We start from the raw sequence: 24,657 nt of genomic DNA, 5'->3' as shown, positions 1-24,657 counted from the left end.
GAACACAAAAATAGTCATAGCTTGGAGTATGAAATGTATCACAAGTAGCTATGCCTTCTGATTAAATTGCTATCCTAAGGAAATAAAGCCATGGCATGAATGCATGGATGATTCAAAATGTACCTTTTTCTACTCAACGGTAAGGTATACGGTTCTTGACATATTTGGGATTTCTACTGCACTAACCACAAAATTTAATTTGGCTGTATATTACTGATCAGAAATCATATGTGGATAAAATTCAATTAAAATGAGACTAAAGAAGAAACATTAGGTAACAAATTTAATTTACATATTACTTTAAAAATATATACAGGTCTGGTAATGCTGAATTTTAAGATACAAATAAGTTTAAAGGTGGATTAACTTGAATATTATTCAGTATAATATCAATTTTTAAAGGAAGCTTATTCTCACATAGATTTAAGGAAATAAACTTGTTACTATCTGAGAATTTGCTCCAAGATTTTCTCATAAAAATCGCATCAATCATACCTGAAACAAAGATGCCAAACCTTAAGATAAAACATATGACAGCTTAGCTCTCAGAATGTAAATTAGCATAGCCCCATTTTCAACTCCACCAGATACCCCCAATACCCAAGATAAGCAGTTTGTATACTAAAGAAATGTGTTTAGAAATGGAAGTCCTTGCTATAGATTCTACACAAATAACAGTACCTTAGGAAGTCTACTAATAGTAACATTCAACATAAATCATTTGTTCTTTGAATACCAATTCTAACACAGCAGTGACTATGTCTTTAATCCCTAAACTAACATGCTGGGCAAGCTTCAATGTATATTTCACATGCTCAGACTTATACGAATGCATTTACAGCAGTTTTAAATTCAAAAGAAACTCAGAGAACAATTATGACTTCCTCATTTTATAAATGAGAAATCTGACCTCCAGAGATATTATGTCTCACCTGGTCAGTGATAAAGCCAAGATTAAATACAAGTTTAGTTGGCTCCAGGCTCAGTGGTCTTTCCACTGAATCAAGCTGCCAATGTATGTGATGTTTAGAAGAGAAACAAACATGTAAAGCTTAAACCATAAACATGCAGAGCCAAGAACTAATGATTCAGTGATTTTCATGCATAGTGGTCCTTTAAATAATGAGCTTACCTTATCGAAGGGTGGATAATAATAAGGTTGTTTTTTATTCTCTGGGAATTTGATATGCAAAGCTGTTGCATTTTCAGTATATGGATTTGTTTGAACAGTTCCCATTGGATTCAACATTTCTTCAAGTTCATCTAAAATATGCAAATAATTTTGATTCTTAAAAAATGTTTTTAAAACTAAACTAAAATAAATCCTTAAGAGAAAAGTATTTTAAAAGTATGTCACCTAAGGAATTTGGCAGACATCTCTAAAATGAGAAAGTTTATAAAAATACCTACCTCACCTCTTTCTGCAAATTTGACAAGTATCCTCAATCTTGAAAAAAAAAAACTTAATTGGAATTGCTCTCCATCATAATAAGGTGACCCACAGAATTTTTTTATTACTTCACCACATATATGGATTCCTTATTTTCCCTGGTCATCACAGTACCCAAACTGATTATTTTGAGAGTCATCAATAACATTCTTTTGGACAAATCTAATGTTTATGCTCCTCAATTATCCCATAAACTGCTGATACAGTTAAAGGGCTCTCTGGTAGTTTCTGCAACACTCCATTCCAGTGGTACTCCTTTAACCGAATGAACTGCTTATTTCTTTAAGGCACTCCCTCTGCTCCACCATGGTCCATTCACAGAACTGGGCATGGGAACCTTAGATTTCATTGTTCTCATAAAACTTTTTCATTTCACTGGTAAGTAAACTGTTGAAGAGACAGTAAACTCAAGAGAACAGAATTAGCAGTACAAACTAAAGTCTCTCCTCTCCAAACTATTATCTCCTTCCTTATACTGATTTTTAGCACAGTTGTTCTCTCCTAAGGAAGTAAAAATCCACTGTGTCCAGGCCTAATGTCCAGATATTATGCATACTCAATTATTTACCAATGCTAGAAAATACTTTTTTAAAGATTTTATTTATTCATTTGAGAGAGAGAGAGCACGAACTGGGGGAAAGGCAAACTCCCTGCTGAGCAGGAAGCCCAACTGGGCGGGGGGGAGTCCCAGGACCTGGAGATAGTGACCTGAGCTGAAATGAAGGCAGACACCTAATTATTTGAGCCACTCAGGAGCCCGGCTAGAAAATCTTTATAGAGTATTTCCAAGTTTCAGCTCGTTGATCAATTCTTTGCTTGAGTTGTTTAATACTCTCAAATTTCAGATTCTGTTATCACCCAGAAGGAAGCAATTCTCATCATTTATACACCTCTAAAGCAGATAGATTTCTCAGCAAATTAAAATCCTATACTTATGCTATCTGGTAGCATTACACTCCTTTGTCCTATCATACACAATCTATCTAAAGTAAAATGTATGGTGCCTAGGTGGCTCAGTCATTAAACGTCTGCCTTCGGCTCAGGTCATGATCCCAGGATCCTGGGATTGAGCCCCGCATTGGGCTCCCTGCTCCACTGGAAGCCTGCTTCTCCCTCTCCCACTCCCCCTGCTTGTGTTCTCTCTCTTGCTCTTTCTCTCTCTCTCCGTCAAATAAATAAATAAAATCTTTAAAAAAATAAAAATTAAAAAAAAATAAAGTAAAATGTAGCATTTTGGTATTCTTATTAGCCCCAAACATAGAGAGGTAACCTTGCTTAAAAGTAATTACAAAAAGGCACACTAAAATATTTTATAAACAGAGTACAAATTGGTACAACCTCTACTGGAGAGCAATTTGTGACTATCAAAATTACAAATGTATTTATTCTTTTTTTCATTTTAAAATTCCAAGTTTTTATTTTTTTTTTAAGTTTTTATTTTAATTCCAGTTAGTTAACATAGAGTGTTGTATCAGCTTCAGGTGTACAATAACAAATGTATTTATTCTTTAACTCAATAGACCCACCTCTATGAATTTATCTTAGATATATACCTGCACATAAGCAAGATTATTGATTGTAACACTGCTTAAATTATCAAAAGGTAAGTCTGCTTTAAGAACAGCAGCAGTACTCTATATAGATACTAAGTTAAAAGGGCGAAAAGGAGAACACTGCACAGAATGCTACTTTAATAGGAAGAAAAATAGAAATCTACATTTGTATTTCCTAGTGTATACACGAAGAAATCTGGAAGATACAAAAGCAACCAGCAATGTGATTATATACCATTTAATGATGGCCGAGGGACTCGAGACAATAGATTATTTGAAGTTCCTTTGTTTCAGCTTCACTCCTACTGGGATAAGGTGACAATTCTAGAGCTGATACATGTATAGCAAATGTGTTCATTTATTATTTTTCATATTACATTTTGTTAGAGATGAAGTCAGGCTCATGGCATGCCAAGTTAATAGTGCCCAAAATTGTCTTATTTTGCTAAAAATACCAGTCAAGTTGCTTGGTGATTCTGGAGAACATGTGTGAGTCTAAATTAAAATTTTCAAAACAGTATTAACTGCTGAAATGCATAATTTTTACTCTAACTATGAAGCTCATAGTTACTCTTAAGAAATGTATAAATGGGGGCGCCTGGGTGGCTCAGTCATTAAGCGTCTGTCTTCAGCTCAGGTCATGATCCCAGGGTCCTGGGATTGAGCCCCGCATTGGGCTCCCTGCTCAGTGGGAGGCCTGTTCTCCCTCTCCCACTCCCCCTGCTTGTGTTCCCTCTCTCGCTGTATCTCTCTGTCAAATAAATAAATAAAATCTTTAAAAATGTGTAAATGCACACTACTCTCCTATATTTGGGGGAAAACATGATTAGTAAAAACTATTTCAGGTATATGGAGGAAAGGGTAGAAACTGAAGAATATATACATACATAAAATATTAGAACATGAGTTTTAAATATGTCTGTGAATAACTGATTATCTAAAGCCAATTTCTCAGATGTCAACTACTAATAAATGAGTATTTTCAAATGTCTGTCACCCACAAATACTTTTAAAATGCAAGTAAGTTCACAATTTTATTAATTATATTAAAGAACTATGAAGGCAGGGGGAAAAAAAAGAAAACCACTATTATAATGCAAAGTTTACACTAAAAATTTCAAACACTCGGGAAAAGCAGTATAGAATAATGGAAAGAATCAAGCAGTCTTTTGTACAAATCCTACTTTTGAACCAATTTGTAAGACTTAACTAACTTATCTCTAAGGTTCACTTTTCTCATCTGTAAAATGGAGGTATGTAAATGGAGATAAAATGGAGATAATGGAGATAAAACTATCTACCTTCTTGGGGTGCTCTGAATAACATTTCAGAAATATAGGCATATGGAAGGTGCTCCTCTTAGCTCAAATTTCAGGTTAAAGCCAACTAAACACTTACTTACTGTGTTTTTACTATTCTTCCCATACTAGTGAATATTCCTTCTATTAGTGTAGAAATTTAGTACAACTACAAGCAAAAGGGTTGTTATAAAGAAGACACTGTTCCTTAGGAGAATTTCTCCAAAATCTATAAAAATAAAACTTTTAAAGCAAGAACATATTCACCGAGATAACAAATATATTCAGATACAAATCACTTTTTAAATACATTAAAACAATCTGTGGGAATCTGTTTTAGAATAAATAATAAAGATACGAAAAGATGCTTCTTTACTAAACTGAAAGAATAGTGAGTCATAAAGAAACATTAACTAGTCCACATGCCAAAAGTTACTCTTTAAGGATTAGGATATAAGTCTTACCAGGAAATGAAGACCAGCTGTGCAATATTATGTCTCCAGATCTCAACTGTCCTTTAAAGTCAAAAACCATCGTATTTACCCAGGCTACAGGATAATGCTGTTGAAAAAGATACCACTGCATAAATATGCTGAAAAAGAACTTTAGCATGTAAACATGTACTTGCCCTTTGTTTCAAACATTTAGATGGAGAAATTTCTAGAGTTCCAGATGATTTCCAAAATATCCAAAATAAAACAAGATATACAAGGAAAAATGTTCAAGATCTTTACAATGGTTCAAGAAAACTCTGAAAGCCAATTAATGTCTCATCATGAAATAATGTATCCAAAAAACATTATTTATTGTATAAACATTAAATGATGAGGAATTTTTAATGATTCAAGAAAATACGTGTGATATGTTAGGTTATAAGTTTTATGAGCTTTAAGCCACAGTAAACCTTAATGTAGGAGAAGGCAATGTCTGCAGGCATTGTAGAATTTATTTATACTTCTTAGAAGGAAGCATAGACACCTAGACCAATTAACTTGGTCACAGTGTATCAAAAAACCTTATAGTCAAATACTTTGAGTAAAATTCTTTATCTGTGTAAGAAAAAGTACTAAGGAAGTACCTCGTCTGTGACTTTTACACCCTAAAATTTATTTTTTAAAAACTGTATGATAATAACCAGAGGAAAAACCTGCTTAATTCTTACATTAAAGAATAAAGGACACAAATTCATGTACATAAATATAGTAACCAGGTTTTTTTTAAACATATAAAATTCATGTCCCCATCCCTCCAAAACAACTTTTCATAAACTTAAAGGAAAATGAAAAAAAGACAGGACTAAAAATATGAAATGGAAGATGAGAATATGAGAACAGGTACACCATCCTTTTTCCATAATTTCAAAATCTAAGAAACTGAAAACTAAAAGTTTATTCATAATTCATATGACAGCAAAACATGGCCAGAAATGGCATGAAGTTAACTGATATTCTGCATTTGTCTCATTTAATGTGAATATTCATATTCACTGCTAGTGATGTGTTTGATTACAGATTTGTGCCCCAGGCCCACAGGTGTGCTGAGTAAAGTATGTCATATGATCTTTCTAAAACTCACAAAATTCTGAATGTTCAAGCATATGTGGCACACAGAATTTCAATTAAGGTACTGTGGAAATATAATTTTCTTAATCTTTTCATTCTTTTTTATCTATATTTTCTAAAGTATTATATTTATAATGGAACACTTATAGTATGATATTTGCTAAAATAATCTGCCAAAAGAGAAATAAATGAGGAGATAAAAATGAAGATTTATCATCTTTTTAAAATCACTTCATAGGGACCAAAGTTATATGCTATAATTTCACGTTACTCAATTATTTCAAAGAGTCTTAAAATTATTCCATTGTAAAAATTTTTCAGTAGTGTATAATTACCACTTTCCCAGATTTCCGGATGGTCTGATATTTACAGGGATTAATAGTTTTAGTCGACTTTTTCGTTTTCACTTTATCCAAAACTGCATAAACAGCAAAACATAATCGAGCCATTCGTGGAAGGTCACATGTATTTATATCAAATTCCAGTGGTTCATTCCAAATGTGATCATTTTTCCCTGATATCTCTGAGCTTACGATGGTTTTACAGAGGAGTTCAGTACCATGAAAAAGGCCAGCCCTGACATGAACCTGTAATGAGGGAGACAAAAACAAACACAGAATTATGAATACTGCACCACTGAAACACCTTTACTCTGAAAAACAAACATGTACTGGGAGAAGCAGCACACCAACTCTAGGAAAAACTTTCTCCATAGAACCATCAGGCTGTAAGTAATCAGTATATAATTCACTGAACTTTATTTTAATCTATCTTTCACTTAGTAGGTAAACCAACTAAAAAATGCAGTATGTCTCAATGGTATAAACAGATCAATAGAAACCAAGACCATAAGTATAAAAACTATTATCATATGCTCACCTCCACTGACTGCATTTACTTGGGGTCTTGTCTTATTCTTCTGTATAATTGGAAAGTAAGTGATGGAGAAAATGTCTCCAAAGTCTCTTTCTAATTCTAAATAATGTACAAACTGGTCGTTACAAGAGCCACCTTCTTTTTTTTTTTTTTAATATTTTACTTATTTATTTGAGAGAGAGAGCATGAGAGAGAGAGCATGAGAGGGGGGAGGGTCAGAGGGAGAAGCAGACTCCCCGCTGAGTAGGGAGCCTGATGCGGAACTTGATCCTGGGACTCCAGGATCATGACCTGAGCCGAAGGCAGTGGCTTAACCAACTGAGTCACCTAGGCCACCTTCTTAAAGATATTCTATCCATATTTACAACTATCCTACACATCATTGTTTTTCATTTTTTCCTAAAGACACAGGTCCAGAGTGATGCAGGACATATGTGCAATGTCCAAGAAAATTTTACTCATTTATATAGTTTTTTAAATGACATAACCCAATTATCTCTAAACTTAAAAGTGAGTAGTACAGAACTAGAACAAATAATCCTAAAGTGTATATGGAATCACAAAAGACTCCCAAAGAGCCAAAGCAACCTTGAGAAAGAACAAAACTGGAGGCATCACAATCCCAGATTTCAAGATACACTACAAAACTGAAGTAATCAAAGCAGTATTACGCTAGGTGAAATAAGTCAGAAAGACAAATTCCACATGATTTCACTTATCTATGAAATCTAAAAACAAACAAAGCAGGAAAAGACCCATAAATACAGAGAAAAACTGATGGTAGCTAGAGGGGATAGGGGAAGGGGATGGGCAAATGGGTGAAGGGGCGGAGGTACAGGTTTCCAGTTACGGAATGAACAAGTCACAGGGATGAAAGGTACAGCATAGGGAATATAATCAATGGTACTGTAACAGTGTTGTATGGTAACATATAGTAGCTACACTTGTAGTGAGCATAGCACAATGCATGGAGTTGTACAATTACTATGCTGTACACCTGAAATTAATTTAACACTGTGTGTCAACTATACATCAGTACAACTGGTTGACTAATAAGTTAAAAAGTGAGTGGTGAAAGTAGAACTAAAAACAATACCAAAACACAGACTGACTTAATGAAATACTTTATGGTCAAATGTTTTTATATTGATTTATTCAAATGTGATATTAGCATACTATAGTACTCAATTTACTGTTTACTGAATAAATGAATACATGTGAATATATAGGTTCATCTTTAATTTAAAATGGGCTTATCAATAAAAATTGACTTATCAGAAGAGTTACTATCCTTGTTTTGAAAAGGAGTATCAAGAATACCCATTCTATCTAGGGGCGCCTGGGTGGCTCAGATGGTTAAGCATCTGCCCTCGGCTCAGGTCATGATTCCAGGGTCCTGGGATCGAGCCCCACATCGGGCTCCTGGCTCAGCAGGGAGCCTGCTTCTCCTTCTCCCTCTGCCTATCTCCCTGCTCATGCTCTCTCTCTCTGTATCTCTGTGTCTCAAATGAATAAATAAAATCTTTAAAAAAAAAAAAAATTACAAAAAAAAAAAAAAGAATACCCATTCTATCTAAAAATAGAAACATATTTAAATAGAAATACAAAATTTTAAGTAATACCATCAATTTTTAAAATTATAAATATTTATATTAGAATTATTTTAAAAGCTATTAAAATTATGTTATAATTGCATAACTAAAACTATAGGTTAGTAGACTACACATTTCATAATGTAACAGGGCAAGAACGGCTTACTTTAACCAACAGTATTCATTTATCTAACTCCTGCAAAATAAACACAGATTGGGGTGCCTGGATGGCTCGGAGCCTGATGTGGGGCCAATCTCACAACCCCGAGACCATGACCTGGGCTCAGTGTGGGGTCTGCTTAAGATTCTCTCTCTCCTTCTACCTCTGCCCCTCCCTCCTGCTCGCCCACACACTCTCTCTCTCAAAATAAATAAAATCTTAAAATAAAAATAAACGCAGATTAAAGGGTTAGATATGTTTAAATCACTAAAAACCTAATTAAAAAGAAAAACTATTAAAAAGCTATCAGAATAACTACTGAAGCTGGGTGTTGGGTTCACGGAAGTTTATTACACTATTCTCTCTACTTTTGCGTATGTTTGAATTTTTCCTTTAAAAAAAATTTCAAGCTAAAGAGAAGAAAATTATTTATTCCAAATACAGATGGATTATTATTACATAGTAATCCATCTGATAAGTAAAGATTAAAGTAATAGGGATTATAAAAAATTGCTAAAAGCACTTGCAGTAAATTCTCAGGCCACCAAGAATTTTTATCTGAACACACACCTGATTCCCTTCAACTTCACAGAAAAGGGATTATTCCTCCTACTCAAAACCTCTAGTTCCATCTTGCTCCAATTTCCCAAGTACTTAGACCTTGCTCCTTTGCTTCTCTGAATTGGAAAAACCCCCTCCCCAGCAGGCTATAAAACCTTTGCATTTCTCTCCCATGTCAAACTCAAACAAAAATCTTCTTTAGAACCTAACTAATCATAATGAGAATGGTGCCAGCATCTACTTAGACACTCATGTTTCTTACTTTCAATCCATAATCAAACCTATATTGTAATACAAGGGGAAACTGGTTTATGATGTAATCTTATTATTTAAAAAAAATTTTTTAATATATTGATTTATTTTTTTTAAGTAGGCTCTATGCTCAATGTGGGGCTTGAACTCACAACCTTGAGATCAAGAGTTACATGCTCTACCAACTGAGCCAGCCAGGCACCCCTATAATGTACTCTTAAATGAAAAATAAAATAAAAAAAGACAATACATATGCACTAAAAGCATATTCACATTTTGATGGTGCAAAGAAATGAATACAAATAAAACTAGTTATGGTAGGATAGCAAGAATATTGGTGATTTATCATTCTCTTAAGTGATCTTGGATTATATTTTATAATGTTAGCTTTAAAATATATTTTTTTAAGATTTTATTTATTTATTTGACAGAGAGAGACACAGTGAGAGAGGGAACACAAGCAGGGGGAGTGGGAGAGGGAGAAGCAGGCTTCCCACCGAGCCACCCAGGCACCCCTCAATGGTTTAAATTCTATTCCTCTTTAGTAGTCTTAATTGGCAATGACTTTGCTGCGCACCTTTCCAACCCAACCACCAGCGTGGCCCCCATCTGCCTCTAGCTGTGCCACAGTGTTTTTTTTTCAGTTCTTAAGGCATGCCAGGGGAGTTTGTCTTTGCCCAGGCAGTAGGCACTCCTTTCCTTTCCTCCTGTTGAACTCCTTTTAAGATAATGACTGGTGTGATAGTGGTGGAACCTTTCCTAACCTCCTGATAAGCTAAAATTACCATTCACAGTTTGTTTATAAACTGGTGCTCAATCTTCCTGAGGTATATTAGGGAGGAAAAGAAAACTTCGAAATCTGGACTTTGTGCTCTTCCTACTTCCCATATAATTTTACTAACACTAAATGCCATTTATTGAGCATTTCATGATGGCGCCATTTCTTCATTGCTTAGGAGAAAATAATTTGGTTCTTATAGGCAATTACAGTTTTCTTTATAGAATAATTGTTATTCCTATTTTGTCATGGCTATTAAAAATACTAGTATAGTAAGTGTCTCATAGTTTAGATACTTTGAGTACAGCATAAAGGAAAATGCAAAGATTTCGTAAAAGTGTTGTTGTATAATTCCTTCTTTATAATTACTGTTATATTCTTTACAGAGTAAAAATGAATCCCCAGACATTTTGCTTTATTTAGGGGAACACAGGGAAATAGCATTTAAAGTAGTGTAGAGACATGGACTTAAAAGTTGCTTGACATTGTCTATTACTTACTTATTTAAATTTTGACACTGTTTAAAAACAGGTAACCCTGAATGGGTTTTTTTTTTCAAAAAAGATTTTATTTGAGAGAGAGAGAGAGAGAGAGCACTCGTGTGTGTGCACATGCGAGTGGGGGGGAGGGGCAGAGGGAGGGAGAGAGAGAATCTCAAGCAGACTCCACACTGAGTGTGGAGTTCAATGCAAGGCTAGATCCCACGACCCTGAGGTTATAACCTGAGCCGAAATCAAGAGTGACACACTCAATTGACTGAGCCACACAGGCGCCCTGAAAGGTTGTTTTTAAAATGATTTTCATTTTCACTCATACTTGCATTAAATTTAATGAGTTTTGGATTGATTGTGAGCATTTGGTGTTATGCCTGTATTTAGGATCTTAAATTTAGATCATCCAGCTATTTTGTGTGGCACTTTCTCTAGAATAATAATTTTTAAAATATTTTAAAGATGAGGGCACCTGGGTGGCTCAGTCATTAAGCGTCTGCCTTGGGCTTAGGTCATGATCCCAGGGTCCTGGGATCGAGCCCCGAATCGGGCTCCCTGCTCAGCGGGAAGCCTGCTTCTCCCTCTCCCACTCCTCCTGCTTGTGTTCCCTCTCTCGCTGTCTCTCTCTGTCAAATAAATAAATAAAATCTTTAAAAAAAAAAAAGAATTTAAACTACTAAAAGACAACTTTGTTTTCAGGTAAGGTAAAAGTCTGGGTGTAAGGTAAGGTATGAAAACAGAGGCAAGGAGATCAGTGGCGGGAGGCTGTTGCTGTAATTCGGGGAGAGACAGTAAAGGCTTGAACTATGAAATGTTCAGGAAGACAAAGAGGAAAAAATGGATAGTAAAGTATTTCAATGAGGTAGGATCAACAGTGTGTGATCAACTGATTAAATATGGTAGGTAAGGGAGAGTGGCGACTCCAGCTGCTTTACCAAATATAAGAGGAAAAGTAGTTAAAGGAGTTAAGAGTGAGTTGGGGGACAATAAATAAAGTTGGCTTTAGAAATGTGTACTGAGGATGTGAAAACAGGAGTCTGGAACTGAAGAGCTATCTGGGCTACAGGCAACAGTTTGAGAATCATAAGCAAAGGAGGTACAGTTTTTTCAATTTTCTTAAAAGGGGATATCAGTAATTGTTTTACAAGACGTGAAGAATCCAAATGAGAGGAAAAACACTAAGAGGTGTTGCTGAGGCAAGGCCCACATGCCTCAAGCAAACAATCCATCTGACCTCTGAGTTCTGTGACCTCAAAACCTCCATAGTACTTCCTCTCTTTCCCCTCAGCCACACAAACCTAAACACATCCAGAATTTGACTTTGCCACACCCTAGCATCTCCAAATCACTAACTGCTACATCTCACTCTCTACCCACCTCCCTTCCAACTCACTCTGACACTCCTACAGGAAAATCTGCTTGCCCTCTTTAAGGCCTCCATTTCAGTGACCAACACTTCCCCCCAATCCCCGCTTTTCTCTATCACCTTTGTCTGCCTTTGCCTTCACCAAAACTCTGCCAATGTGCCTCTCTCTCACATTCATCCAAAGTCCATATCCTGGATAAACCTAATTACCTGCCTTTCCTCCATACTACATGTTTTGGGATCAACCAGCACCATGACTGACCAGTCTCAAATGTAAAATTATTCTCTCATCACTGCAAGAACATTTCTTACCTTTAATTAACTGCTGAAAACTTGCATAACCATTTACTCTCCTATAAGATGAGCCTTCCTCATATTCAATAAAACTATTTAAAAAAATAATGTAAAACCCCTATTTAACCTCTTTTTTGGGTTAGGTTTTCTGTTACCTGAAGATGACATGCTTTGATGGATACCTCCTGTCTGTCAATCTATACTATTTAGAAGTGATAAAATATTAGAATAATGAAATACTAGTCCATTGTTATTTATAAGGTAAGGAAAGTAATGAGAAAGATCAAATTATGTAGCTAATAAAAAAATCAGAATCCAATACTCACCAACTACAGATCATTGTTACTAAATTGAGAAGTCATGTCAGTGGGCAGATTGAGGATGGCATATATGTTGGGATGAAGTAAAGGGTTTAAAGAGTATTTTTCTCCCAGAAAAATGCAGGTTGCTTCATATGCACCTGATGCTCCACAAACCTCCAAGTAAAGATCTTTGGGGGATGGGGTGGGGGTTGTCATCTATTCACACATGATCCCCCCCTTAGGAACTTCATGTTCCTAAGACTACTTTAATTCTACTCTAGGCTCACCTGACCTTAAATGGCCACAGAAAAGTCTCTGCTGCCTCAACCTTACCCAAAACCCAGTTCGAGGTAAAAATATGCGTACAGAATTTCCTGAAAGATACACAATATATTTATTTCTTCGGGAAATTCAAATATTACCATTCAATTAAAGATAAACCATCACATAGTTGAGTATAATACCTAGACTGAATTACTTTGGTCTCTTATAGAATGACTTTTTCCTGGGGTGCCTGGGTGGCACAGCTGGTTAAGCCTCTGACTCTTGGTTTCGTCTCAGGTCATGATCTTGGGGTCCTGGGCTCTGCGCTCAGTACAGAGTCTGCTTAAGACTCTCTCTCCCACTATGGACTCTGAGAAACAAACTGAGGGTTCTAGAGGGGAGGGGGTGGGGAGGATGGGTTAGCCTGGTCATGGGTATTAAAGAGGGCACGTATTGAATGGAGCACTGGGTGTTATACGCAAACAACGAATCATGGAACACTACATCAAAAACTAATGATGTAATGTATGGTGATTCACATAATAAAATTAAATTTAAAAAAAAAAGGGTCTCTCCCCCTCTGCCCCTCCCTGCCTGCGTTCTCTCTCTCTCTCGAAATAAATAAATCTTTTAAAAAACGACTTTTCCTATTGTACTGTCAATATTATATTTTAAGTCTAGCCAGTGAAAAGATTCTATAAAGGAAAGATATGTGGAGGCGCGTGGGTGGCTCAGTTGGTTAAGTGGCTGCCTTCGGCTCAGGTCATGATCCCAGGGTCCTGAAATCAAGCCCCACATTGGGCTCCCTGCTCAGCAGAGAACCTGCTTCTCCCTTTCCCTCTGCCTGCCGCTCTGCCTACTTGTGCTCTCTCTCTATCTGTCAAATAAATAAATAAATAAATAAATAAATAAATAAATAAATAAATAACTTTAAGAAAGATATGTGAGACGCGCCTGGGTGGCTCAGTTGGTTAAGCGTCCAACTCTTGGTTTTGGCTCAGGTCACAATCTCAGAGTCATGATTTGGAGCCCTGCTTCAGCCTACGCGGTCAGCAGGGAGTCTACTTGAGATTCTCTCTTCCCCTCTCCCCACCCATGTGCTCTCTCTCTTTAAAATAATAAATCTTTAAAAAAAAAAAAATGAATGAATCTCTAAATTCTACATCTGAAACTAATACACTATATGTTAATTAAATTGAATTTAAATTTTAAAAAAAAGAAAGATGTGAAACATTATTTTATCTACTGTAATGATGCTAGTATGGGTGTTGGTGCCCACTCTTATCTCCTACTGTGTCTCCTTCAGAAGGAACCACTAACATCTCTCAATTTATAGTAGTATCAGGATGAGTTCCAAACCCATGAATAACTAGTTTGTTTATCTTAGGAGTTTCTGAATATAACTGATATAACTGATCATGTTTTCTTTGTTTTGACCACTAGCTATATTGCAAGAGAGCAAAATCTGTAGTCCAACAACAAGCAGTTATGGAGGATCTTACTATACTTCACTTACTGTGAATCTTGCTCCTGACTTTTTTGACTATTAAATATCCTCAATTATTTTCTAAAAAGTCAAAATTTTGTATAGGGACACTGTGTATGTTGAGAGACAGAGACAAAGAGACAGAGAGGGATCAAGCACACGTACACTTAGCTCAAACATTTGTAAAGTGAGATTCGGTAAATCATAAATAAAACAAAACATACATAAGACACATTTTGCATCTTTTGTATGATAGGACAGAATGAATTTGAGGATAAAAATTCTATTCAGTTCTTACTCTTGGTGACCCTGAACATTTACGAGACCTACGAATTTATCACCTTTTGAATTCGGAATACTTTATTCAGAAAAATTACAAGTTTAAAGAAATGAATATTTTTCAATGTTTTTGTAATAAAAACAAGCTACTTAAATTGCTAAACTTGAAAATGTTAGCATCTCTTGGTTTTTGACAATTTTTGAGAATAAGAACATATAGGAGTCTACTCCGTAAGTAGTCAAAAAATATTAGTATTTAAAGAACCAAAACAAAAAATGCTAGCTGTTATTCCAACAACCAACTTCTAACAGAATTCAGATATAAGGAGTGAAGTAAAATTATGGATCAGGTGGCTACAAAGCTCAAAAAAACTCAAGTATAATGAACTCGAAAAGTTCTATACTAGCTATAAACAGCAACAGCAAAGGGTGTGATCCAGAAAAGAATAATAATAAAGACTCTAACCAAAGCATGGGTGGTAACAATAAAAAAAAAGAGACCCTGCATATTCTGAAGAAATGTGTTGAAATATTACTCATTATCTAATTAGTCAAAGTGTGATTTAAGACCAAGTCATTAAGATTATATATCTACTTGAGAAATCTCCTAGTAATTTGCTAAAATAATTCAAGTTGATACATAGTTAAAAACAAACAAGAATACTAAAAGTGACCTACATTTAAAATAAAGTGGAAACAATAGCCAAACTATGGAAAGAGCCAAGATGTCCATCAACAGATGAATGGATAAAGAAGATGTGGTATATATATGATGGAATATTATGCAGCCATCAAAAACAACAACAACGAGATCTTGCCATTTGCAACGACGTGGATGGAACTAGAGGGTATTATGCTAAGTGAAATAAGTCAATCAGAGAAAGACATGTATCATATGATCTCACTGATATGAGGAATTCTTAATCTCAGGAAACAAACTGAGGGTTGCTGGAGTGGTGGGGGGTGGGAGGGATGGGGTGGCTGGGTGATAGACATTGGGGAGGGTATGTGCTATCCCGAGCGCTGTAAATTGTGTAAGATTGTTGAATCACAGACCTGTACCTCTGAAAGAAATAATACATTATATGTTTTAAAAAAAAAGAAGATAGTAGGAAGGGAAAAATGAAGGGGGGGGAATCAGAGGGAGAGACGAACCATGAGAGACTATGGACTCTGAGAAACAAACTGAGGGTTCTAGAGGGGAGGGGGGTATGGGCATGGGTTAGCCTGGTGATGGGTATTAAAGAGGGCACGTACTGCATGGAGCACTGGGTGTTATACGCAAACAATGAATCATGGAATACTACATCAAAAACTAATGATGTGGGGCGCCTGGGTGGCTCAGTCGTTAAGCGCCTGCCTTCGGCTCAGGTCATGATCCCAGGGTCCTGGGATCGAGCCCCGCATTGGGCTCCCTGCTCCGCGGGAAGCCTGCTTCTCCCTCTCCCACTCCCCCTGCTTGTGTTCCCTCTCTAGCTGTGTCTCTCTCTGTCAAATAAATAAATAAAATCTTTAAAAAAAAAAAAAAACTAATGATGTAATGTGTGGTGATTAACATAACATAATAAAATTTTTTAAAAAGTTGTATGGGCATACAATAAAAAAAAAAAAAGTGGAAAAAAAACCCCTGTGTTTTCTGAACTTAGAATCTCCCATAGTAGCAGAATTAAAGAGAAGTTTTTGTTTTCAGAAAAATCAGTAAGCAAAACTATACTCTGAACTTGCATCACATGGAATTTAGTCAAAACTGTCCCATTCCCTGATGCTTGGTCTGAATCATCTTCAGGCTGTGAAAAGAATTTTAAAGCACCATCATGCTTATCACAGTCATGTTTTATTGTCCAACTTTAGTAAACTTCCAGAGACCCTTTTTCACAAGCCCCAGAACATTTGGAGAACAAGAAAAGGCAGGCTTTATCATGCAAAGAACTTTCCACTGTGCTACAGCAAGGATGTGCCAAAGCTACACACACAATTCCTGAATTCAACAATTAAAAATGTTTCTGTGTTGGGCAAGACATGAAACTTTTTCCCAACATTACACCTAATTTCCTTCTTGTTCAGTAATAATGGCCAAAATCCACTACTTTCTACCTTTAGATATGAGACACAAAAAAAAGGTCAAGTGAGATGAATAAGCTGAAATTCCCATGGTTTCATGAAGGGCATCACTTTGTAAAGAGGCAGATTTGTTCTGGCTTTTGGGAGGAGTGTTACGCTATCTTTAACTAAGAATATAAAGATGTTAGAGATAGTTACACTAAAATGTATTAATTCATAACACAAATATTTAATTAGCGTTCCAGGCACTGATAAGAAGAGAAAAAAATTAAGATAGTTTCCTTCTTTCCTGAGGTTATATATATATTTTAACAGTTTAGGTGTGCTGACACCCATGTAAGTAGGCTATGAGGTGTTATGACTTTTGACTAAGCGTGCTATGAGATGTACATGAGCTTGAAATTCTCTGGGTTTATCCTATCTGTGGTTCATTGAGCTTCTTGAATCTGTTATATTTATGTCGTTCACCAGGAAAGCGCCCAATGATAATTTCTTTAAATAGTTTTTCTGAACTGTATTCTTTTTCTTTCTGGAACTCAGATTACACATGTTCAACCTTCTGATATTGTTACACACAGGTATTTGAAGCTATGAAGAGTTTTTTTCTCCCTCAATCATTTTTCTCTATTTTGTTCAAATTGGAAATTTTTTTTTTTCTAAGATTTTATTTATTTATTTGACAGAGAGAGAGACAGCAAGAGAGGGAACACAAGCAGGGGGAGTGGGAGAGGGAGAAGCAGGCTTCCCGTGGAGCAGGGAGCCCAATGTGGGGCTCGATCCCAGGACCCTGAGATCATGACCTGAGCCGAAGGCAGACGCTTAACCGACTGAGCCACCCAGGCGCCCCGGAAATTATTTTTATTAATCTTAAAATTCACTGACTCTTTCCTTTCTCATTACCATTTCACTACTAAGTCCATTCAATGAGTTTTTAAATGATAAGTTATTGTATTTTTCAGTTCTAAATTTTCCATATGGTTCCCATTTTATCTTCTATTTCTTGGCTGAAACTATTTTTCCATCCCTTTCAATTGTGTTTGCCCTTACTTGGAGCATTTTTATACATAATAACTTAAGATCTATGTCGTCTGAGCACTGACACCTATTGATTATCATTATCCATAGAACTTGAGATATTCCTGGTTATTTGCCAATTAATTTTAAATTGCATCCTAGACCATTATGACCACTATGTTATAAGACTCTGGGTTTTGTTTATATCCTACAGAGAATGTTGATGTTTTAGGAGACAATGGTTAAGTTCAGACTACAAGTTGCAACAAGCCCCTTGAAGCTATGGTTCTAATACCAGTTCAGTTTTCAAAATCCTTTGCAGAGCTCTTGGATCTGTCCTCTGTGTGCAGCATACAGTGACCAGACTGAGACCTGGTGGGTGCATATGCTACAGTTCTGTTTTCAAAGTACGTAGGAGTTCAGACTCAGATCCGCATTAAGTACAGCTCAGGAATAAACCTATAAGCATAAACAACTTTAAGGAGTTGCTTTCCCAAGCTCTTCCCACTCTTCAATCATCCAAGTATTTTTTTGGTTGCCTAGGGCTCCCCTTTTTTAATCACCCGGCCAGAAAGCTAAAGCTTTATTCACCCACACTTCCTGCCAAACAGAAGAAAAAGAAAAAAAAGCCTGTGAGGATTTGCCCCATTCTCTCTACAACTCCTCTAATCAGAGAAGGTTCAACTCTGCATTTTAGGCCTGTCCCCATCGTTGCTGCTGCTGCCACTGCCACCACTGCTACTGCTCCCACAGGACTTCTTAGAAACTGGGGCAAATGACAACAGAGAAGAACAGGAAACAAGTAACAGAGGGGAAAAGTAGGGAAATTCTCACTCTCTCTGAGAGTTAGAAGACAACCTCTTTCCCCCTAGAGCTCTAACTAGGGGGCTTCTTGAGTTCTGTGTGCACTAATGTCATCTTCTAGATTTGGGACAGCATTGAGTTCAGGCTTCTCCTGAATATTAAGATACATACCTGAAAAGTAAAACACTACAGGGCTAAGAAAAGACTGATCAGGAAGCAATATGCTCCAGAATTCTAAGCACATTCACCTGGTCAAGACATTCATGTGCCCTTTAAGATCTCTGGGACTCTAAATATAATGGATTTCACTCCTGTGATTAGGTTATACTATTTGACATAACTGACTTTAAGGAAAGGAGATTATCTTTCATGGGCCTGATGCATTGGTGAGCCCTTTAAAAGGCACCAGGCTCTTCCTGGCAAGAAATTCAAAGTGTGAGGATTTGATGCTTGAGAAATTCTCTGTTTCTATAGAGTTAAAAATAGAGAGAGCCACATAGTCAGGCATGAAAGATGCCTCTAGTAATGGAGAGTAATCCCCAGTCAATCCCCTACCAAGACCCAGCAAGGAAATGAGAACCTCAATTCTACAACATTCAAGGAACTGAATTTGGCCAGTAACTTGAATCCCCTTGGAAGCAAATTCTTCCCCAGAGCCTTCAGGAAGAAATACAACCCAACTAACCTGGATTTCAACCTTGCAAGAACATAAGTAGAAAACCCAGCCACACCATGCCCAGACTTCTGACCAACAGAAATGCAAGCTAATAAATAGGCATCCAAGCTGCTAGGTTTGTGGTAATTTGTTAAACAGCAATGGAGAACTAATTTAAGGGGCTATTATAAACGTAATGCCAAAAGTATAACAACTTAGAACAAATTCTTCAAAAGACAAAAATTATCAAAACTGACACAAAAGAAGTAGAAAACCTGACTATCCATTAAAGAAATTAAATTCCTAGGGATGCTTGGGTGGCTCAGTTGATTAAGCATCTGACTCCTAATTTCAGCTCAGGTCATGATCTCAGAGTTGTGGGATGGAGCCCTACGTCAGGCTCTATGCTCAACGGGGAGTCTGCTTGAGATTCTCTCGCTCCCTCTCCTCTGCCCCATCCCCGCACACTTGCTCAGTCTCCCACTCTCTCTCTCTCAGGGTCCCAGGGTCCTGGGATCAAGCCCCGCATGAGGCTCCCTGCTCAGCGGAGTTGGCTTCTCCCTCTCCCTCTACCCCTCCCCCCTACTCATGCTCACGCTCCATCAAATAAATAAAATCTTAAATAAAAAAAAAACTTTCCCACAAAGAAAACTCCAGGGACTGATGGCTTGGAGTAAATCTTACCAAATATTTAAGGAAGAAATAATATCAATCCTATATAAGCTTATTCAGAAAATTGATAAGAGGAAGCTTTTTCAAGTCAATTTGTAAGAGAAAAAAGATCAGTAACTTTTTTCTTTCATGGTGTTTGAACTATTTAACCTGTCCCAACAATCATGTTATACTTCTGCAACTAGACAAAAATTAATAAGGAAAGTTTAAATTAAAGGAAAAAATTGAATTACCACTAAAACAGAAAACAAAGGCTAACTGGCCATAAGCATACTCATTAAAAATTAAATCCTAGCTGAGAAAATAAGAGCCCCCCCCCCCCAAAAGCCCTATTTTAATGACAGCTAACCAAAGAATCTTTAAAGTCCATTTATAAAAGCAAGCCACTGGTATAATCTTCGGCAAGGTGTTCCCGAATATATCCTCATGCCAGCAAATATCTCAAATTAAGTGAATCTTTTCTTGGATCACAAAACTATTCACTTAATTTCCTGCCAAGCAAAATAGGGGAAAATGCGCGCTTTAACTTTGAGACAAAAAGCCTTGTTAAATCTTTACTTAATTGTATGGGGTTATGTAATAAATCGCCAGGTGTTAACAACTTGTGGTCCATAATGTAGTCAACTATTTTCTTCCAGGAAATGGTATTGCATTTTCTCTGTGTTCAACAAGTTTAAAAGAAAGGGAAAGGTCTGAGAAAGGAGGCTGAGTGCAGCTCTAAACAAGGCTGACAAAGGAGAGTTAAGCTTGCATAAGAATCTGTGACCTATAGTTTTGGCTTAAACTGTATCTGCTGAATTCCTGATCTAAAGCAAGTTCTTTTACATAATACATACAGGAAAAATGTCACTATATCCAGTACATCTCCAACTATTCAAAGAATACTTTAAAACAAAAATCCTTAATTGTCTTATATTAAGTCACCATATTCTATCTTGTGTAATTGACCAATATAGGGAAGATTTAATCTCCAATGTAACAGTCACTGAATATTCATTTTGAGTGAATAACTCACTCATATCAGTAAGTTATTCAAATAATGGAGCAGATAGGGGCACCTGGGTGACTCAGTCGGTTGAGCGGCCAACTCTTGGTTTCCGCTCAGGTTATGGTCTGGGGTCCTAGGATCAGGCTGCATTTGGCTCTGGGCTCAGCATGGGGCCAGCTTCTCTCCCTCTCCCTCTGCCCCTCCCCCTGCTCAAGTGCTTATGTGTGCTCTCTCTCTCTCTAAAGTGAATAAATAAATCTTTCAAAAATAATAACAATGGAGCAGGTAAAAAAAAAAAAAAACTCAAATCTTAACAAGTACTCACTTTTACACTTTCTTCTGTGTTAAGTTTATTTCCCTTAACCAAGACAATCTGGAAAGGGTTGTTATTTTCCCAAACATGCTGCAAAAGAATGAAATAGAGTATTTTAATTAAAGACATAAATATTCTATGCTAGCAATGAAATCATCTTATCTGTTCTCATGTCCATTAGCAAAATAATGAAAACAGACCTCTGAACTAACAACTGAAAATCACATATACTAAATTAAGCATCACAACCACTAGCACTTATTTCTTATGGCAAAACACAGGCAGCATTCCAATACTGCCAAGAGATTCACTAAATTAAACACCATAAACAAATAGTATTAAAGATTTGGATGAATTAAGAATTGACCATTTAAATTAATATACAGTTAATATCTTAATCATCAAGGAGAAATTAAACATACAACTTGTTAAAACTGAATAACTATTAAAAAATGTTAACCGTTCCAATCAATAAACAGAAACTTAGGATTTGCTTTATATAAATATATTATATTCTGGAAAAAATGATATCTTTGATATATCTAAATTCTAAAAGTATTTAGTAAGAAGAAGGCAAGTTATACCAAAAATACTATCATAGCTAAGCTGACAGAAATGAAATATGCAAGAACATCAACTATTTTGCACATCTAACTTTTCTACTAGAATGTCTCAAATTTCTCAAATTGCTCACTGAAGTCTATGTTTGGCTGTACTCTCAAGAAATCTCTAATTTGGTGTCATTTTTTGTGATACCAAAATAACACCAAAACCAGAAATAGCATATTTACATTTATATGTAGCTTGAGCTGAGGAAAAAGAATAGTAGCTAGAAAGGTAATTACCAATAAATGGCAATGGATCTTTGGCAAATGTGCATTGGTTTTCACAGAAGGAGAAGTGAGCAGAGAAAATATGTGAGGCTTAAGCACACAACCTAACAAAATTAACATGCTTTCTGGGTTACCAAAGGTAACATGAAACTTACAGAAATAATTCGCATTTTCTTTGGTGGTAAAGGAAGAGGAAGGTTTGATGAATTTCGATTTATGGCAGCCTCTATGGCAATCATTTCCTGTTCATACATCTTCTTGATCTTGAAACATTCCACAAGCATAAAATGGGGCAAGGTCCTGTTCATTACACAGTTCCGGATATACTATAGTGGCAAGAAAGAATAAGGTAAAGATTTTCAAGCAGGGGCGCCTGGGTGGCTCAGTCGTTAAGCATCTGCCTTCGGCTCAGGTCATGGTCCCAGGGGCCTGGGATAGAGGCCCCCATCAGGCTCCCTGCTCCACGGAGAGCCTGCTTCTCCCTCTCCCACTCCGCCTGCTTGTGTTCCCTCTCCCACTGTGTCTCTGTCAAATAAATAAATCTTAAAAAAAAAAAAAAGATTTCAAGCAAATACTTAAATCGACATAAGAATAATATTAAATGAACACCACTATACCAATGTACTATGAAAATATCTTAACTAATGTCAAGAATATGAGAAATTAAAATCACAATATAAAATAGCCACCATTAATTGAACACCTAAGTACCTAAGAACTAGCTATTTTTTATATTTATAGCTAATTTTCCTAACAACACTATAAGAGAGATTTTCCTCCCTTTAATAGATGAAAGAACTAAAAGTCAGAAGAGCTAAGTTACATACCTGGCATCTTTATAGCTGGTATCTTTAAATCTACCTTTTTTTTTTTTTTTGCTAAACCTTTAAGAAATATATACCTCAGTCTAGATGTTTTGCCTTCTCTTTGCTCTTAATACCTAACATTTTGACCAACTGGCTCACCTTTCTAAGGGTGGGACTTGATTGGTAAAGACTGTGATATCACAGTGCAAGCTTTGACCAATCAGTCAGGAAAAGTGGACATGTAGTATGTATGTGGCCATTTCTTCACATCCTGAGGTGGTCATCTTAGAATTTCCCATGGATCCCTGAGGCAGACCTGGTACCTTTACAGAACAGGGCTCCAGAAGACAAGCATTACTATCTCCCTTGCAAAAACATACTGGCCATCTTAGCTTGATACTCTGCTTTATTTCCATGAGACCAGAATGACTCTCCAAAGGCATATAAGAAAAGGGGTGGTTATTCACATTACCGGGGATGCTTAACCACCTGAATAGAAAGAAATTTAATATTTCCTCAGAAGAATAAATTTCCTATATAGATTCAACATATTATATTCAATTCAGAGCCACAAAATACTTTTTTGTTGAAATTTTAAAAAATTCCAGAATGGGCGCCTGGGTGGCTCAGTCGGTTAGGCGACTGCCTTCAGCTCAGGTCATGATCCCAGGGTCCTGGGATCGAGTCCCACATCAGGCTCCTTGCTCCGCGGGGAGCCTGCTTCTCCCTCTCCAACTCCCCCTGCTTGTGTTCCCTCTCTCACTGTCTCTCTCTCTGTCAAATAAATAAATAAAATACATATATATATATATAAAATTCCAGAATGGTCTGTAAGTAGGAGTTACATATTATGATAAATATATTCAATCAAAAATTTTTCACTATGAAATATGTATCATTATACTTCCTTCACATTCCTTTACCTACATGGTATACTTTCTCTCTCCTATGACCCTGTACAAAACGTATACAAGCCTTTAATTTTCCTTATAATAACAAATCCTAAAAAACAAACAAACAAAAAACCCCACAAATCCTAGTTGTGGCAAAATAATATGCCCTCCACTAATTAAGGTTAAAAAAAATCACAGCTCCTTATTGTCAGCCATCACTTAATATATGCCATGCCTGTATCCTTGCTTAAAACAAAACAATAAAAAACAAGAGTAATGACATATTTTTCTAAAACCCTGTTACTATTTACCTCTAACTTGGCATTTAGCCTTTATTCTTTATGCAATGACCATTTTTTAGTCTCCAAATGTAATTTCAACAAAAATATCTTCAAGTTTCTTAAAGGCAAAGCCAGGATCTATCTGATAAATAGCACACTTCATGGTGGGGGAGGGGTGTTGCACTGCATTTACTTAATTTATTTATTTATTTAAGATTTTATTTATTTATTTGACAGAGAAAGAGAGCACAAAAGCAGGGGAGGAGGAGAAGCAGGCTCCCCGCCAAGCAGGGAGCCTGACGCAGGGCTGGATCCCAGGACCCTGGGATCATGACATGAGCCAAAGGCAGCCATTTAACCAACTGAGCCACCCAGGCGCCCCTCACTTACCTTATTTAAACTCCACTTTACTCCAAAAACAATCTGAGGCACTATACTCAAGGAACTCATGATTGCATGGAAATATGTATGTCAAAGATGGAGGAAAGCTTTTGAGGATGGTCAGACCCTATGCTTACAAACTTTCTACCATATATGGAAGTAACAAAAAGCAGAGGGAAGGGCAATTATACATATAAAATGTTAGACTGAAACTGAAGTTTTCTAATTCACAATGAAAATTTATTAAGACCTTGTTAACGGATAATCACAAATAAGTTTTTATACAATTTAATTAGTGGGGCGCCTGGGTGGCTCAGTTGGTTAAGCGACTGCCTTCGGCTCAGGTCATGATCCTGGAGTCCCGGGATCGAGTCCCACATCGGGCTCCCCGC

The 24,657-nt window shown here is 36.5% G+C and overlaps 1 protein-coding gene across 4 annotated transcripts in view; it reads right to left on the bottom strand.

Moving 5' to 3' along the window:
- PIK3CB (phosphatidylinositol-4,5-bisphosphate 3-kinase catalytic subunit beta) overlaps nucleotides 1-24,657 on the bottom strand; it is a 195,992-nt gene that overhangs the window by 65,633 nt on the left and 105,702 nt on the right. For all 4 annotated transcript variants that reach the window (XM_078071249.1, XM_036092139.2, XM_036092140.2 and 1 more), the window contains 5 exons: nucleotides 22,060-22,230; nucleotides 21,084-21,161; nucleotides 6,199-6,450; nucleotides 4,766-4,862; nucleotides 1,133-1,263 (listed from right to left, as the gene is read on the bottom strand). In XM_078071249.1, the coding sequence (XP_077927375.1) occupies nucleotides 1,133-1,263; nucleotides 4,766-4,862; nucleotides 6,199-6,450; nucleotides 21,084-21,161; nucleotides 22,060-22,230 (729 nt within the window). The remainder of the gene's footprint in view (nucleotides 1-1,132; nucleotides 1,264-4,765; nucleotides 4,863-6,198; nucleotides 6,451-21,083; nucleotides 21,162-22,059; nucleotides 22,231-24,657) is intronic.

The sequence above is a fragment of the Halichoerus grypus genome, chromosome 1 (genome assembly GCF_964656455.1).
Source record: "Halichoerus grypus chromosome 1, mHalGry1.hap1.1, whole genome shotgun sequence".
NCBI lineage: Eukaryota > Metazoa > Chordata > Mammalia > Carnivora > Phocidae > Halichoerus > Halichoerus grypus.
This window is presented reverse-complemented; position numbering and strand designations above follow the sequence as displayed.